This window comes from Oryx dammah, unplaced genomic scaffold (genome assembly GCF_014754425.2).
Source record: "Oryx dammah isolate SB20612 unplaced genomic scaffold, SCBI_Odam_1.1 HiC_scaffold_29, whole genome shotgun sequence".
In the NCBI taxonomy this organism is placed as follows: domain Eukaryota; kingdom Metazoa; phylum Chordata; class Mammalia; order Artiodactyla; family Bovidae; genus Oryx; species Oryx dammah.
The window spans coordinates 106214492-106234101 of record NW_024070213.1 but is presented as its reverse complement, the minus strand read 5'-3'; the positions used below and the strand labels follow the sequence as shown (position 1 = coordinate 106234101).

General features: G+C 39.4%; 1 protein-coding gene across 1 annotated transcript in view; it reads left to right on the top strand.

Moving 5' to 3' along the window:
• Positions 1-19610, top strand: part of ACSS3 (acyl-CoA synthetase short chain family member 3) — a 168225-nt gene that overhangs the window by 40898 nt on the left and 107717 nt on the right. Inside the window, exons 3-4 of the mRNA XM_040234490.1 lie at positions 13316-13504; positions 16829-16963. Of these exons, the coding sequence (XP_040090424.1) occupies positions 13316-13504; positions 16829-16963 (324 nt within the window). The remainder of the gene's footprint in view (positions 1-13315; positions 13505-16828; positions 16964-19610) is intronic.

Genomic DNA, 19610 nt, shown 5'->3' with positions numbered 1-19610 from the left:
TCTTGGCGCTTGACCTTGAGGCTCTTGGGTCGTGAGGGCACAATGCCGCCCAGTGTCCCAGCTGATGGCATTTGTAGCAAGCCGTTTTAGGAGACTTGTTTTGGTTTGGACACTCTGGCCCATTGTCCTGCTTGTCTACAGATTAGGCATCTGCCTCATGCCTTGTCCTTCAAGGCGTCGGGGTTTGCCATAGGGCTTCCCTGGAGGGCGGCCAGTGCCTGGGCATGCCTTATCTCTTTCCTTTTCTGCCATTCCTGGGCCTTGACCTCTCTCTCCTGTTCTCTGTTACAAAAGGTATTGGACCATCTCATCTAAAGAGGCAGCAGGGTCCTGCTGCTGTAGCTGTTGTAGCTTAATCCTGATGTCTGATGCACACTGGGACAGGAATTTGTCCTTTAAAACCACCTGTTCCTCATAAGAGTCCAAGTCCAGATTGGTAAACGTTTGGAGGGCCTCTTTTAGCCTTTCCAGAAAGGCAGTGGGGTTCTCACTGGGCTCCTGAGTTATTGCTGAGACCTGGGCATAGCTGATTACTTTTTGCTGGGCTGCTTTCAGTCCTACCTTTACACAGATCTGAAAATGATCACTTTCCCAGATGTGCTCAGGGCCATTATAATTCTAATTAGCATCTGAGGAGGAGACCACAGTTTCCCCTGCTGGGCATTTATCGCTTGACATGTGAAGTCCCATAACATACCTTTGGGCTTCCTTTCAGATCCTAGCATGCTCGGTGTCAGATAAAATTTGACTAAATATGACCATGATGTCCTTCCACATCAAGTCAAAGGCCAAGGTAATGTGTTGGAATGCATCTATATATTTGCCTGGGTCATCTGTATAGCTGCCCAGGTCTTGTTTGATCTGTCTTAGTTTTAAGAGGGAGAACAGCTTACAGACCCGGGTTGGTCCGATTTCTGCTCCAGTTTCGACTAAGGGACATACTTGAGTTGGCTTTTGTGGAGGGGGTGCTCCCAGATATGGGGGGACGTTTGGATACAAGAAAGGAGCACCAGGTAACTTGGGGGCTACAAGTTCCTTCTCTTGGTTGTCTGTGCCTAACACCATTTGCCTAGTACGCTCACTTTTAGGGCATACAACAATCCCATGAGTTAAGACAGAGTTCCTTCATGCCTCTTAGTTGGAAGAAAATTTGGACATAGGGGATCTCTGTGCACTTCCCTTGTCTCTTACAGAGTAAGTCCAGCTGCAAGATGGGTTTGAAGGTAAGCTCCCATCCTCAGGCCAGTGCTCCTTGTCCCCCAGAGGATACCGTGGCCATGCAGTGGCACTAAAGAATTTTAAGGAACTTCTCTTTAGAGATAGACTCTCCTTAGAATCTGCCTGCAATGCAGGAGACCTGGGTTCTATTCCTGGGTCAGGAAGATCCCCTGGAGAAGAAATGGCAACCCACTTCACAGTATTGTTGCCTGGAAAATCCCGTGGACAGAGGAGCCTGATGGGCTACCATCCATGGGGTCACAAGTGTTGGACACAACTTAGCGACTAAACCACCACCACCACCCTTAGAGACGGAGGATCAAACAGCTTCCGGTTATTAAGGATGCATCTCAAGGGCATCTGTCAGGAAGTAGATTGGCTATTTCCCCTCTGAAAGGCAGTGATGACAGGGAGGAAAAGAAAAAGCTGATAGGCCTCCTTCGTTTCCATGGGTGGATCTCCTTAGGGGTGAGTCTTTTTTAAGCTTATCCTTCCCAGTTTTGTTGCAACATGAGAGCCAGGCATCCCCGGGTCAGGGTGCAGATCCCTAGGCAAACTGAGGCATGACAGCCTTCCGGAGATCAAATCCCCGGGCAGGTCGACGCATGTTGACCTCCTGGGACCCCTGGACTGGCAGATCCCTGAGAAGGTTGAGGCATGACAACCTTTTGAGGACTGGATCCCCAGGCAGGTCGAGGCAGGTTGACCTCCTGGGATCCCCAGGTTGGAGCTGGGCATCCCCAAAGTCTCCACTGTGACTAGTACTGGGTAGAATTAAGGGGTTGTAATCTGGTGGCTCAGAGGTTAAAGCATCTGCCTGGAATGTGGGAGACCCGGGTTCGATCCCTGGGTCGGGAAGATCCCCTGGAGAAGGAAATGGCAACCCACTCCAGGACTCTTGCCTAGAGAATCCCATGGAGGGAGGAGCCTGGTAGGCTACAGTCCATGGGGTCGCAAAGAGTCGGACACGACTGAGCGACTTCACACAGACAGACTTCATCCTCTTCTCCATAGTGGCTGTATCAATTTACATCCCCAGCAACAGTGCAAAAGGGTTCTCTTTTCTCCACATCCTCTCCAACATAGAAAAATACTGTATATTAATGCGTATATATGAAATCTAGAAAAATGGTTCTGATGAACCTGTTTTCAGGGCAGGAATGGGGATACAGATGAAGAGAAATCTGTGCCCCCCACATAGATGGCCTCCCTACAGGTGTCCCTGGTCTGCAGCAGATTTGTGCAAGAGTTGGACCTGACATGGTTAATAATGATGGTGTGCACTGTGAAGGCAAGAATGACTATGTTTGCTGATCTAAGTGAGGCCAACAAGATGAATTAAATGGGATCCCAAATAGAAAGATGGTTGAAGAATAAGAGAAACAGAGACAGTTACTAAAGTCAAGAAGGTACTGAGTAGAAGGAGGAAAAGTGTGCTCCTCCAGGTGGAAGTGCGAGGAGTTGGTCACACTTATTCTTCTGTGACTAGCTCCCGCACCTGTTGTATTGTCAGACTTCAGGACAGCTGGAACTTCCCTGGTGGCGCAGAGGGTAAAGCGTCTGTCTACAATGTGGGAGACCTGGGTTCGATCCCTGGGTTGGGAAGATCCCCTGGAGAAGGAAATGGCAGTCCACTCCAGTACTCTTACCTGGAGAATCCCATGGACAGAGGAGCCAGGAAGGCTACAGTCCATGGGGTCGCAGAGTCAGACACGACTGAGCGACTTCACTTTCACTTTCAGGACAGCTGAGCGTGTCATCAGCTTTCGGTTTCTCAGCTTTAATAATAAATGTTTGAAGCTACGAAATTATTTGATAGAATTGTCAAAGCAAGTTGAGGATAAAGCTAATTAATATAATGGAAGACATTGATTGGCTTAAGTGATGCAAATAAAGATATGAGGATAGAGTCATATTTCAAGTGTATGAAATGAAATAATTTGTAAGGCTTTTTGAAATCAATAAAGATCTACACATGGGAAATGATGCTGTTAACTTTAGTTTAATTCATTTGACAGTTTTGTACTCCTGCTTTTGACATTTGTACTAGTCAAGCAAAATAAATGTTAATAAATCAATGCATGTTGCATTCAGTAGAGTTATTGTGAAGACTGGAGATTGTGGGGAATTGATTGTTCATTTTTTCTTGCTATACTTGATTGAAGATAATTCCATTTTCATTATAAAGCTAAATTATGTTAACTTTATCGTATATAGTTTTTATGGGAAATTTTATCTATTTATGGGTATTTATGATATATTCTTGGCGTTTGTGATGATCTACATTGCTTTATTAGCTACTGTGTATGTATGCATGCTCACTTGCGTCTGACTCTTTGTGAGTCCCTGAATTGTAGCCCACCTAGCTCCTCTGTCCATAGAATTTTCCAGGTAAGAATACTGGAGTGGGTTGCCATTTCCTTCTTCAGGGGATCTTCCTGATTCAGGGGTTAAACCTGTGCCTCTGTGTCTCCTGCTTTGGCAGGCAGATTCTTCAACACTGAGCCACTGGGAAGCCCTTATTAGCCATTAGTGTGTATATTATATTTGTGAATTTTTCATTTTTTAAAGATATGTGTGCCTCTTTTTGGTGAGTGGTATTAATGCTGTTGGGAGCAGACCCAACTATTGCAATGATCTTGTGTCCTTGTACAACTCCTGGGATATTTAGCAGCTTCTCTATGAGCCATTTGTGTATATTCATTGACTTCTAGATTGTATTGACCAATGAAATCATAAAGGTTAACAGGAACACAGGCAAATTCTGGGAAGTATGATTGGTGTACCCGGAGTAGTTGTCATGTTTATGTACTGTCTATAAAAATGCTGAGGGTGTTTTGTTTAATTAAAGCTTTGATTAAATAATCAGTGTAGATCACTCTAAATGATACAAGGTTCCTGTTGACATCTCTTGCCATCTTTTGCTGCTTTTATATTTGTCTTTCTGTATGAGGAAAAAGATCAATGAAACATTTTTTTCCTCTTAAAAATGGAGACATACGAATACTTCATAAAGGAAAAGCATTCTTACATACTTTTTGTATTGACAAATTAGTTTTTTAATGTGCAATTAAAACTAGGTTTTAATGTCTTTTCTTTACAGCTCAATAGATACATAAAGCCATCTAAGATTTATAAGCCAGGATAAAAACAAATCTACAAAGTCAACCAAGCTCAGATTGACAAAATTAATTTCATAGAGTGAGTAATGTTGAGGTAGAACTGAACATCTAACTGCAAGGTGCTTATGGTTTGAGTGCTGCGGCCCTGGGTCCTTTGAGTTTTGGCAACCTGTTCTCTGTGATGCCTCAATTCTTCTTTCACGTGTGTGTGTGTGTGTGTGTGTGTGTGTGTGTGTTAGTTGCTTAGTCATGTCTGACTTTGCAACCCCACAGACTGTAGCCCACCAGGCTCCCCATCCTTGGGACTCTCCAGGCAAGAACACTGGAGTGGGCTGCCATTTCCTTCTCCAAAAGGAACTATAGAAAGAAAGTGAAGTTGCATAGTAGTGCTTAAACTTTCATAAAGCCTTTTATTTTTAATTTTTTATTATAAAAAATCATTACATCACCTGGCTTTTACTTAATATACATGAATTATGAAAAAATTACAAATACAGTGAAATTGCATGACTGCTTATAAATCTAGAATATGCTTTATATTATTAATTTTTAAAAAATTGTCATCAAAATCAAAATACCAGGTTTAAAAATTCTCATAGAGAATTCATGGATGACCATGAGAATGTCTCCATAGACCCTAGGTTGAGAAACACAACAGTAAACAATTTATTAGACTGAGAAAAAGGAATATAGTTTTAATTCACTTAATGCTACTTAAAAAATATTTTCCATTCGTCTTTTAACATGGTGTTTATAGCAGTCACACTGTAATTTCTTTTTAAATATTAACTTTGTTTTACATTTTGCTTGTTTAGTACTATATACACAAATAGGTAAGGCAGTGATTTTTTATCATGGTCTTTATGTTAATTGAAGAATATAGCCATATCCAGATGACTTACATGAATTTATATTTAATTGAATGTTCTTTATTAATAGAGCATAGTAGATTCTGTACCTTTTAAACATATAATACATTTGGAAAAATGTGTACATTAACTACATTATACTGTAGTTTTTCTAGAATATCTTTGTAAACATATGAGAGTGCAAAATTATGAAAAGTGACTTCTCTAATAGTTGAATTCTGTTTCATTGTAGTCCAGGTGGGTTATATTGTAAAAAATGTAATGAAACTTGCTTTAAGACTTAGAATATTTCCCTTAGAAATGCTCTAGAAAGCATACAGAAAGTAATCAACTTTGACTTGAGCTATGGTTTAAAAATCCATTTGAGAAGTCTTTAATTGGAAAGTCTTTAATTGGAAATATTTCTCATGTGTCTCTGAATGGTGCTTTTCTGAGTGGTGCTTGGGTTCCAGGCTGGCTACCAAACTGTTTAACACACAATTTAGCTGGACGTAATTTAGTGAATTAGCAGTGACAAATAATACGGTCAATATGCTTGCAATACTTGTAATTCAGGGATTAAGGAGGAAAATAAAATGAGTGAGAATTTATTGGAAATATTGGTGCTAGAGAAAAAATATGTGCAATTAGAGAAGAGTGTAGAGATAGAGACCAATGAGTTGGTTCTAAGTCTTTCTGGGCAGTTTAAGGAGTTACAGAGGTGGATGTTATTGTGAAGAAGACAAGTGGAGGTGGTCTGTAAGAAGGAGGTTTGCCTAAGGTGGGATAAACTGAGAGGGTGAACAGTGGAGGGAAAGGGGACATGGTATGATGTCCCAGGGACAAAAGGAGGATGTGAGGATCAGCTGGAAATGGATCCAGGAGGGGACCCTGGAGTTTGGCTTTTTGGTAGATGGAAGGTGGGGAAAGGGTCAAAATCACATGTAAACTGGGGTTTATAACTTGCATAGTGTCTGTTTTAAACCTCAGGTAGATAATGCAACAAAACCACGTTTACACACAGTCTGCGTATTTAGACACAGTATCATTTTTCTCTTGTTGTTGGACAAAGAATATGACTTTATTTAAAAAGCTGGCTGACCGAGAAGATGGCAGACAAATGTCTCAACGTTTTAATATCATAGTTTTAAATGGTTATGTGTGTAGTCACCACCTAAGGGTTCTTCTGTTTTTCTTTCTCAGCTACCCTGCTTAGACTCCATAACAACGTAGCCCTCTTGCTAATATCCTCACCTGTCTTACCTGTTGTTCCATCTCACCTCCATGATGGAACTGCAGACCTTGATCAACCTAGTTCTTTGCCATCTCCATTTCTGTATCTTAATGTGTGCTGAGTCACTTCAGTTGTGTCCGACTCTGTGCAAACCCATGAACTGTAGCCCACCAGGCTCCTCTGTCCATGGGATTCTCCAGGCAAGAATACTGAATTGGGTAGCCATTCCCTTCTGCAGAGAATCTTCCTGACCCAGAGACTGAACCCACATCTCTTATGTCTCCTGCACTGGCAGGCAGGTTCTTTACCACTGGCACCACCTGGGAAGCCTACCTCGCTTGAAAACTTGAAGAAAAATGTCCTAACTGCAAATATAGGTTTACTACAAATTCATCGTCCCCAGTATCCATTGGGATTTCAGTGCTATATCTTTTTTCCTTTAGCATTTCTTTGATAAGTTTTGTCTTCTGCCCTCCAAAGCCTATTTTAAACCTTTGACTGTCCCATTTCCATGCCTCAAGCTGAACAGGGAACTTTGATTCAAGCCTGGCAAACAATTTTGTGGGTAAAGTCATTTGCCAACCAGTTCTTGGAACCCAAACCTGAACCCGTTCTTCCTTTCCTACCATTCTTCTTGCATCCTTCAACCATCATTCCCTGTATGGTCTACACAAAGTATTTCTCAAATCATATCATTTATTTTTATCACCACTGTCACAGCCCTAGATCTTGCAAAAATAATTGCATTGTAAGGATAAGGAAGGTGCCTACTTCTACAGAGATCTTAACCTGAATATAAATCTAACTTAACAAAGCTTAGCAAGGTTCTAAAAGATACATGGTACTGAATCTCTATATCTTTCCAAGTCATCTCACAACATTCTTGCTCTGAATTCTTGCTCTGTCTATTCTGAACTGCTTTACTTTCTCAGACAAATGCCTAATCAAAATAGCAAATTTCCTGAGGATTAGGAATTTTGGCAGAAACTATCAAGTGAGTAAAAGCAGGAGGAAGTCATTATTATTCAGCCATTAATGCCCTGAGTGAAAAGATGTTAAAATGGTAAAAAGTGGAAGCAATCCTTAATTATTCTTTTCTATATAGTTTCTTTCCTTTTAATTATACATACAGTAGTCATGACATGAGTAAGTGATAGGCGTCAATTACATTTTCTATTCTTTTAGACCTTGGACTTCTCCTTGATGGAGGATTATTTTCTCTGTCAACAATGGCCTGACTGAAATAGAAGTACTATTTAAAAATGAACAAGATGTCCTTTTTAAGATGTGATAAATTTTGATGATCTACTTGTAAATCACAGCATATCAACATTAAAGAGACAGAGAACATATTCCTTATCAAGTCTCTGAGCAACATGCATAGAAAAGGGTAGGATTGAACTAATTTTCTGTGAAATACAGTCTGAAAATCACATTAGTCTTGAAAGCACACAGATTAGTGAAATTGTGGTTATTTTGAGCCTGAACTAAATAGATTAAACAATTCTGCATTTCATTCTGCTTGCAAATACACAGCCTTAAAATGACCAAATATTGATTGAAACCCACTTGTGAAGAAAGTTGGGAATGAGAAAAATGATTACTCTCAGGAATGATATTTATTCCTTCATTTGGGGAAAACTATTTGAGAAGAAATGTGTTAGTATATATTTTCTAGTTCATTATCAGATAACTGTTTTGAACATAAGATACTACTTTATATTCTTTTCTAAAACTCAGTAGAATTCCATTTTAAAATATGAATACATATTCTTTGTTTTAGATAGTAATAATACATTTTACTCTTGAATATAAATGGTATAGTTTTATCTTTTGCAGAAAGGTTGATTTCTCTTCTTTTAATTAACATCACATCACCTCTACTTTACTGAAAGGCATAGCTCACAATTGAATGGACTTAATATAGCATCATATTTAAAAGAGAATTATCTCAATGTCATGTCTAATAAGTAGTCACTGTCTTAAAAGTTACTTTTGTAGGAACTTCTTATGTTAGATGAAAATATTTGCATTCCTGAAAGGTTCCTTGCAAGTAGTGTTAGTATTATTTCACATCTTAAGCAGTTTTGATATAATTTATTCTTTTCACAGATACTTATTTACCTGGATGCGTGGTTACTGCATGACCAAAGGAAGAAACAATTCATTAGAGATAAATTTTTACCTTCTTGGGTGGCTCTCTATGTATGCACAAGTAAAGAAAAAGCAAAAACATGTCTGTATGATGTGTGTGTACATAATATGTGATTAATTATATGTTTAAAAGTAAAATATAGGTACTTTAGGTACTTAACTCTTTCTATGCGAAATTAAGTATAGTCTGAAGAGCAGGTCATTCATATCCAACTTCAGTAAACCGTTTCCTCAGATATTATAATTACTATTTTTTTTGGTAAAGAGCTCCTTTTTAAATAGTGATTTTGTTTATTCATTTTGGTGGTGCGTGGGCTTTTCTCTAGTTGGGACTTCTCCTGAGTTGTGGTCCACAGGCTTCCCTTGCAGAGCACAGGCTGCAGTAGTTGCTCCCCCGGGCTCTAGAACACAGAATCCGCAGTTGCGGCCCCCGGGCTCTAGAGCACAGAATCGGCAGTTGCGGTGCACGGGCTCAGTTGTTCTGCAGCATGTTGGATCTTCCCAGATCAGGGTCAAGCCCATGTCTCCAGTATTGGCAGGCAGCTTCTTTACCACTGAGCCACCAGGGAAGGCCCTATAATTGATTTTTAAGCTACTTACAGTTTCTGATATTGATTCAAGCAGGGTTTGCAGCGTAACATCATTGCTGTTTAGAAATATGCTTTCTCTTTTCTTCTCTTTCATATAATTTTCTTTGACATGGCCCTAAGGTTGCCTCTGATTGTTATCTTCTTGCTATAATTTGGGCAACAATGCTCTGTTTGTGTTACAAACAATTATTTTCCTTAGATGGACACACTGGCGATTTGCGAAGCAAGATCTGATTTACTCTATGGAAGATAATCTTTGATCAGTTTTGACTAATGTTTATATTTGTGTTGTGGGAATATTTTTTAATGAAACATTCTCAAATGCTTTCATATTAATAAATCCCATTTTTTATGAGCTAATATTTTATTTTTCTTGAGTGTATTTATTAGAAGTCTTGAAACCTATTTCTCCATTTTCAAATTCATAAAAATTAATTATATTTATTTTATAATTTACAAGTAATGGTGGAAAATTTTGCTGGAGTAACATTTAGTCCCAAAAAGTACTAAAAAAAGTGTTTTCTTTATTGATCATATAAAATGTGTGTCTTCCTAGCAACTCAAGTGTGGTTAGTATAGCATCTAAACATTGAGGAGTAGCAGCTGCCTGGAGGGAGGTTAACAAGGCCAAATGTGCACCATCTAGTGGTGACACGACGTAGTGCAGCTTAATTAGACTGAAGGTAGTGTTCCAGGGCCGCGGTTACAACTTGGATGCCTGTAGCATATATGGGAGAAAGGGGAGAAAAATCAGTTATCCATCAGTTATCACATCTCTGTGGGCTTCTCTGGTGACCCAGTGGTAAAGAGGCCACCTGTCACTGCAGGATACGTGGGTTCAATTCCTAGGTTGGGGCAGATCCCCTGGAGAAGGAAATGACAACCACTCCAGTATTCTTGCCTGGGAAATCCCATGGACGGAGGAGCTTGGCAGACTACAGTGCCCCCGGGGGTCACAAAACGCCTTAGTGACTAAGCAACAACAAAACTCACATCTCTTTAATTATGGAGCTGTGGTGTAAGCACATGACAAAATAAACAGGATGCAGGGAATATATTTTAAACTGAGAAGGAAAGAACAATGCAAGCTCTGTTATGAATAGCGCTCGGGAATGGCAAGTTCATGGCAAACCCAGCAGCTGATCTTTGTGTTCACTTGATTGTTGTCATTCAAGAACACAGAGGCACTGTGACTAGACCTTCTAGTTTTTTAAGAGAACCTGGAAATCTGAATTTGCATATACCATCTTCTGGTTTTAATATGCTGGCTCTTTGTCTTTTTTAGGTGTGACATGACCTCACCTTAAATACATCTTGGAGCTACATTTAGCCATTGTGAGATCTTTTCTTTTTCTTTTCTTTTTTTTTTTAAAAGAGCTGGATTTATTGATTTTCATTTCTTTAAGAGGACAGAAAAATTTTAGACATCTTCCAGCAATGTTGTGAAGTGGGACTGGATTTTAAAGTTACTGAATCACTGCTGGATTGGGTTTTGGTTGAAAATTCTTTTTATTCAACACTATTTAAGATGCCAAGGCTATAGCTGTGAATAGGACAAACTCTTCTCACTGGTCTCTCCTAGTGCTGCACCTTAAATGGAATACCCAGTAATGCAATCCCAGAGTGTGGCCACTTTCTGCAGGGTTTACAGTGAGATGTTTGGATATAACTTTTCAGTGTTATCTTGGTTCTTGAACTCCATTAGGGATTTAAGTTCATGGTTGATGTTACTTTGATTTGTTTTTCTTATAACTTCCTACTGGGCAACTTGGGGTTCTTAAAAAATAGCACAAAATTAGAGTTTGCAATACAGGGCAGGATGAAACACTGAGATAGTTGTTTGTTACTTTCTGTATTTCCCCAGAGCCCTTAACCTTGACCACATCTTTTGTCATCTGCACAGAGGAAGTGAATAGAGAGAAAAAGGAAGAATGATCAGGATTCTGAATCCTTTGAACTTGTTCAAAAAGTAGGAGAGGCAGAGTGAAATGAAAGGAGTTAGGCCACACACTAATAGCGGTGTGGCCTAACTCCTTCTCCCAGGCTGCCTCTGTTCACTCTTTCAAACGTCACATTTAAAGGCAAGCATAGTCCTTCCATTTGCCCAACGGATCCCTACCACCCCTTAAGTTCTCTGACCTGATATGTGACTACTTTCTCATTTGTTCTTTCTGCTGCACAATCACATCACATGTGATCCCTTTTACACCACCATACCGATGTCCTGTCTGCCTGAAATAGTATACTCACAGATAGCCACTTATTCTTGACCTCCTACATGTCATTGCTCAGGTGTTGCTTTCTTATGTCTGTCCTGACTGTCCCATTGAGAATTATATCCCCTGTATCCCAATCCCCTCTGGTTTGCTCTACTCCCCCCATCAAATAGCACTCAGTAGCTTTTAACGTAATATATGATTATTATGTTTATTTCATGTCCTCTGTTAAAACAAACATAAGTACTCTGGGGGGTAGAGATCTTTGTCTTGTTTGTTTACTGATGTGTCAGAAAACAATGTGTGTGATGTATAGAAACTCAATATATATTTTTTAGGTGAAAGAATGTTGAAGTTCTTGTTCAGTTAAATCTGTGCATACTTCCTACAGTCTGCTGTAATGGAAAGCTTTCTTGCAACAAACTATATCATGTGTTGGCTTATGATCTAGTTTGTCTTTGGACTTGGACTTGTGTGTGTGCTCCGTCCTGTCCAACTCTTTGCGACCTCATGGACTTTGGCCTGCCAGCCACCTCTGTCCATGGAATTTTCCAAGCAAGAATACAGGAGTGGGTTGCCATTTTCTTCCCCAGGGGATTTTCCCTACCCAGAGATCGAACCTGTGTCTCTTTGTGTCTCCTGCATTGGCAGATGGGCTCTTTACCAGCTGAGCCACCAGGAAAAACCCGTTTTTGTCTTTATTACTAGAAATACATGTTAAGATGAAAGAAATATTTGTTTGTTTGGTGCCTAAATGCATGTTAGAAGTAAAAAAAACCAAGTTTGAATGTATGATCTTAATATAGAGGGCAGTCACTTTGTATAGCTAACTAGTATTAAAAACTGCAAAGAAAAAATACTTGGTTTAGGGCATCAGAAAGAACCAAGAATATGAGGTCAAAAGGCCTGCAAGGATCCTGGTTACACCTAAGGTTAGCTATTTATTATTTCTGATCATCAGTTACCTTTTTTTTAAAATCGGCATAATAATAATAATAGAATCTGTCTTATTTACCTTATAAATGCTTGATAATATGTTTTCCCTGTTAATCCATGCTTGTTTCCTTCAACAACTAACCCAACATACATCTGAATTTGAGACTCATTTATTTATCTGTTCACTTGATAGATCACCCTTTAACATACAAGCTCCACAGGGAAAAGCCTGTGTCTTTGTTTTTTTGGTATTGTTTTCCCAACCTTAAATGCAATGGCATATGATAGTTGTTCAGTAAAAATACTGTTGAATGAATAATTAAGCAAATTTAAGCCATGAAATTCACATGGCATAATAATAGTAAATCGGCTTGTAGTCAGGTGGAGAATTCCAGGGACAGGGGAACTGGTGGGCTGCCATCTATGGGGTCACACAGAGTCGGACACGACTGAAGCGACTTAGCAGCAACAGCAGCAGTCAAGTGAAGTGAAGTGAAAGTTGCTCAGTCGTGTCCGACTCTGTGACCCCATGGACTATACAGTCCATGGAATTCTCTAGGCCAGAATACTGGAGTGGGTAGCTTTTGCCTTCTCCGGGGGATCATCTCAACCCAGGGATTGAACCCAGGTCTCCTGCACTGCAGGCAGATTCTTTACCAGCTGAGCCACAAGGGAAGCCCAAGAATACTGGAGTGGGTAGCCTATCCCTTCTCCAGTGGATCTTCCTGACCCAGGAATCGAACCGGGGTCTCCTGCATGGCAGGCGGATTCTTTACCAGGTGAGCTATCAGGAAAGCCCTGTAGTCTATTACAATAGTCCAAATGTCTGTTGTTACTGTCACCGTCTAAACTCTCATCATCATCATCAATATGTACTACTCAGGCTTCTATAATCTGCTACCAACGGGGTGAGTGTCTTCTAGGGTTACTCCTATAACTTACAAGTTCAGTGAATTAATACAGAGAATACTTTGCTGATCTGATGATGTTGTTACAGGTCTCTAAGCTGGCTGGTGTTTTGGTCAAGCATGGTGTCAAGAAGGGTGACACTGTGGTTATCTACATGCCCATGATCCCACAGGCGATGTACGCCATGCTGGCGTGTGCCAGGATAGGAGCCATCCACAGTCTCATATTTGGGGGATTTGCATCCAAAGAACTAAGCACTCGCATTGATCATGCAAAGGTAAGGGCTTTGTTTGGAGAAATCAAGCAGTAACCACATGTAGTACAGCTGTGTTCATCTGCAAGCGAACCATGCAAGAGTGATAGTATTTACTGCTGCTGCTGCTAAGTCGCATCAGTCGTGTCCAACTCTATGCGACCCCATAGACGGCAGCCCACCAGACTCCCCCGTCCCTGGATTCCCCAGGCAAGAACACTGGAGTGCGTTGCCATTTCCTTCTCCAATGCATGAAAGTGAAAAGTGAAAGTGAAGTCGCTCAGTCGTGTCCGACTCTTAGCGACCCCATGGACTGCAGCCCACCAGGCTCCTCTGCCCATGGGATTTTCCAAGCAAGAGTACTGGAGTGGGGTGCCATTGCCTTCTCCAAGTGTTTACTAGATCCTCTTACCAGATGAGATACAGTTGACTTTTTACTTGGCATACGCTATTAACCAAAATTTTATTTTTGAGTCAGTCCTACGTGAAAGATATCATTCTAAATACTGTGAAGAGTATGACATATAAGGTGCAATCTTTCAAGTTAACTTGCCGTTTACATTTGGATGTATAAGACGTTTAAGAAAAATAATAACTAATATGCTCATTCAGCATATATTTATTAAGCTTCCACTCTGTGTCTGGTGCTCTCCTTGGAACTGGTTAATAAATGATACCTATCACATGGATGGGACACATGACTAGTTTTATAACCTATATATTTCCACGAATGGTGGTATATAGCATAGTGGTTAAGAGGGAGCGTCAGGGACGGGTGAAGTTATACATTTAGATGGGGTACTGACATCACAAACTTGAAAGGCTGTTGTGAAATATCATTGAGATATTGAATTTAAAACACTTAACATGGTGTCTGGCATACAGTACCCATTAAAAAAAGACGCGCTGTTATTAGTCTATGAATTTAGAGCAGGGATTAGCAACCTTTTTTCTGTAAGTTACGGGTTAGTAAGTATTTTAGGCATTGTGGATCACATGTGAGCTGCTGTTGAAACTCTGGAGCCGTGTTGTTGTAGTACTGAAGCACCTCCGAGGTGAAGGGCAGGCAGTGTCCCAACAACACTTTACAGAATGTAATTTGGGCAGGACTGGGCTCTGAATCATAGTTTTCAGACCCCTAATTTAGAGACAGAATGATATCTCTTAGTTGGGGTGGCTGAAGAAGGCTTCCTGAAAGAGGTGAGATTTGAGTTATATAGTATCTTGGTTATGATTCAGCTAGTTGAAAAGAATGGTGTAGTTGGATCCAAAAGGTGAGAAAAAGAATTAGAGGCTAGCACTAGAGGCAGGAAAGGGTACAATCCTTTTGAAGGGCAGCAAATAGATCAATGTGGACAGAGGAGCTTGGCAGGTTACAGATCATGGGATCAAAAGAGTCAGACACAGCTGAGCAACTAACACACGAGATACACTGTTTTTTATGAAAAGCTTTTATATGACATGGGGAAAAAACATACACACACACACACACACACACACACACACACACCCACCCACACCCACACACATACACACCCACCCACCCTAATCTTATTAAGGAGTTTAGGCAATAAGTGTGTGTTCTTATGGACAAGACTTTTGAGCAGGTCAAATTAATGATGAGAAGATGGAGATAGCCATACATAGCTGAGATATTTGAATATAGTTAATATTTGAAACCAGGAATGATTTTGATGTCATCATTTTCAACTAAATAGCTTGAGAAGAGTTTAATTTTAATAGATGAAGATGGGAAGAATGTATTCCGATTGAGATGGAATAAAACCTGCAATAAAAGGCTGTTAATAGAAATGCAAAAAGAATGATTTTCTAGAGGAAGCATCTAATTTTGACTTTATTAACTTATTCACCTTTTGATATATTCTATACATGTTTTTAATTTGATGTGTAACTTTCACTTATTCAGAATTCTAATTGTAGGGAGTGCTATCTAGAGTTATTTTTATACATATTACAGACGTTAATATGTGAATTATATTCAAACGTCTGACCTTTAAAAATATAATAAAAGGATACCTGATTTACTTTTTCCTTTTTTTTTTTTTTTTTTTTTTTTTGCTTTTAAAAGGCAGCTTGAAATAGTGGAAAGAGGAACGTTTTGAAATCAATCAGAACTGGCCCTCCTTCTGGCACTGGGCTTCAGTTCTGCAAATACTGAATGATATTGAAAACTAGAAAGTGCTATCTATGCATATATTTGGCACAATATAAACCTTCCCTAGAGGAAACATATTGTAACCAGAAATCAAAATTCAGGAATGGATGCACATTCTGGGATTGATTTTTCTGTCTCCTGAATAATTTATCTGTCTCCTTTGCTTTGGATTTCTCTGTGAAGAAGCAGTGTACTTAAAAGAACAAAGGCATGTTTGTTTTGTAAATTACTGAGAATTTTGGTTCCATGCCACAAGTATTTTGTTGAGAGCTTATGTTCTGACAAACGCTGTACCAGGCATAGGAGACAGGGAGGTACTGGGGCCCAGATTTGTCCGTGGAGAGCTCCCTGTGCAGAGGTGGGGACGAAGGAGCGAGCACCTTGACTCTACATGGATATCTGAGGCCTGCTCAGAATCTACCAAGGAGGGAAGACTCACCTTGAATCTTTCGGCTACACCTGCGCGTATCTTGAAGAATGACTAGCCAGTTGTCGGGCAAAGAGAGTACCAAGTGTGTCTTAATGACAAGAGCAGACTCAGACTCTGTGGGACTTGAAACTTAAATCGTTTGAGGGCCCTTTTAAGAAGCATATGACAAATTTATAATAAAATATCGTGAAAATGAGTATGCATTTGAAATGAGAAAGAATCATAAAAAGTATTAGAGATTCCAGTCTCTTCCTTCTGAGGTCACTTCAGGTGTTTAAGCAGAGACGCTTACATGACAAACCTTAGAAATGCTTATTGATAGCAGTCAGGCTGGGTCTCTCGCCTCGAAGAAATGCTACAACTTCAGTACCAACCAGCTGTTATGTGGGCGTATGTAAGTGAGGGGACTCTAAGCTTCCATTTCACTGGTTCATGGCAAATTTACATCTACCTGGCTTAATGAAGTTTTTGGAAAGTATTTTTATAACAGCTCCTGTTTGTTGGCCAAAAGCATCATTGAATGTGGAATTCTGAACAGGTAAGTGAGATTTATGTGGAAGTGGTTAGGGCTATAACATTTAAAAATAGTTAAATAGTTTCTTGGTTTTCAGGCCATTTATTTAAGAGATAACAGAATCAAACATTTCTTTAGAAGTGTCAAATTGTCAGCCTATACCTGAAATATTGTGGTTACCTTAACTAGGATGGTTCAGCTTTGTCATTTGTTTGTTTTCCATTGTAGCCCAAGCTGGTTATTACAGCATCATTTGGCATTGAACCTGGAAGGAAGGTAGAATACATACCACTTGTAGAAGAAGCACTGAGAATAGGACAACACAAGCCAGATAAAGTTCTCATCTATAATCGTCCAAATACGGTAATCTGAATATTGAATTTGGTTCTCGCTCATGGTGGTGTGCTAAGGATGATTCTTGTTGACTATTTGACAGGAGCACTTGATTTATAAACTCTTAAGTATCCTTTATGAATGTCACTATTTGGGGCAAAAAACAATGATAGTTTCTGTCTTTATTAAAAAAACTAAAAACAAAAAGATTGAAACATAGAAATAATCTGTAACATTAATGAATTGGATCCAATGAATATTCTATTGTGGTATCCTTTATTAATTTATACTATAACTTTAATAATAATACAGTTAACCCAAAGCAGGGTTTAAGGATGTGAGCCCCCGGACAGTTGAAAATCTGCTTATAACTTTTGACTTTCCCATGAATTTAACTAATAGCCTGTTGTTGAAAGTAGGCTAGAGAAAAGAACTGTATTTATTTGAATCATATTTATCCATATTGTAAGTTTATGTCTGTTTATAGGATGAATTGTCTGTCAGTACCTGCATCAATATTGTCTTATATGATACAAAACACTGCAGATGTACTATATATTACAACACTAGACATCAAAAAGGAAAAGATAATGTGAAAAAGAAATTCATATTTAGTTACAGATGTAATGATTTATGCATTCATAGCAAAGAACCAACAATACAATTGCTTCATAGCCCTGGAGAAGGCAGTGGCACCCCACTCCGGTACTCTTGCCTGGAGGATCCCATGGACGGAGGAGCCTGGTGGGCTGCAGTCCGTGGGGTCGCTGAGAGTTGGACACGACTCAGTGACTTCACTTTCACTTTTCACTTTCATGCATTGGAGAGGGAAATGGCAACCCACTCCAGTGTTCTTGCCTGGAGAATCCCAGGGACGGCGGAGCCTGGTGGGCTGCCGTCTATGGGGCCGCACAGAGTCGGACATGACTGAAGCGACTTAGCAGCAGCAGCAGCAGCAGCATGATAGCCCGGCCTATACACTAATGAATGAAATATACAGTTTTTATGGCATATGGCATGACCTTATAGTCATATTTATACTAAAATTTTGGAAACATTGTTAAATTAAAAAAAAACCACTTCCCTGTGATAACAGGCTGATACCCAGTTTCTCTAAGTACCAGAGAAAGAGGTATACGGTACAGTAATGTAATTGTAAGTTAGGAAACAGTAGGGAAACTAATTTTATATTAAATATCACTTACTTTATGTCTATATAAAGATGAACTAGTATCTCCACATATGTATTCATGACATAACTTTTTCTTAACTTTTTTGATATTTCTAAGTAGTATGGTTCATCTGAGAGTTTTTCAAATTGCTATAAATCTTCAAAAATTTTTCCAACATATTTACTGAAAAAAATCTACATGTGAGTGGACCCTTGCTGTTCAAACCTGTATTATTCAAGGTTCAATTGTATTAGAAACATTTACTAACAGCTTACCGTATAATTTTTAAGACACTCCATTCATGGATCATTTTTTAAAAACTTCCTGATAACTTTATGAGCTTGGCGTTATTCCTGTTTTAAAGAAGAGGAGTCCAGGAAAAAGAGAGGTAAAGTAACTTGTCCAGCTAGCATCAGGGTCATGATCTGAATGCGTGCATTCTGACAGTATGCTTAATCTCTCAGCTACCTAGTCCTGTGGTGAGGTGTGATTAATTTCTTTTTAAAATGTCTTTTAAAAACGTTAGAAAAAGTAATCAGTCTGGAAATAAAAACTATGTTCAGGAAAACAAAATATGAATATTCTAAACAGATAAATTATCTGTGATCCATGAAGGAAGAAGAAAAAGCAGAATAATACATAAATGACTGTATTTTACAATGCTTTTTCTTAGTAAATTTGCCCAAATAATCAGCTTATTTCTACATCCCAAGCTAGGTCTCCAGCTATTTATAGTTAGACTGACTTGGGTTTTTAGCAGATTAAAATTTTTTACAGAAGGGAAATTTCAAGTGTGCAAAGAATCATGCATAATTTGTAGAACTCTTGAGAGGTTATCAGTGGAAAATGCTTAAATGACAAGATATAAGAACAGAGAGCATTAGAGCTCTCTCACTTTGATTACCACCTACTAGAAGTCCCATCATCACATTACATTCCAGTGTAGTTTGAGTAGTCTGTGCTTCCTCAGGAAAGGCTGCACTCAGTGATTTTAATATTTTCAGTGTCTTGAAGGAGAATTTTAAATTTCTTTCAGATGACTTCCAGCATGTTTTTAAGAAAGGCTTGTTGCTGTTGAGTCAGGGAGTGTAAAGTCAGTAATACAGAAGGCTTTGAGTAAGAAAAGGTTAGGGGAAGGGTAGGAACGCAATAACACAGCACGCATTCAGATCATGACCCTGATGCTAGCTGGACAAGTTACTTTATCTCTCTTTTTCCTGGACTCCTCTTCTTTAAAACAGGAATAATGCAGTGTTCAATGTGTGTATGCTGTTCATATGTGTATGAATTCATGCAGAATTTACAAAGAACTTAAGGCTAGGCCCAAAGTACTTTCAGACATTCTTTATTCAATTCTTACATTCTTGTAAACCAGTAAGTGAAGTGAACTTGCTCAGTCGTGTCCAACTCTTTGCAACCCTGTGGGCTGTAGCCCGTCAGGCTCCTCTGTCCATGGGATTCTCCAGGCAAGAATACTGGAATGGGTTGCCATTTCCTTCTCCAGG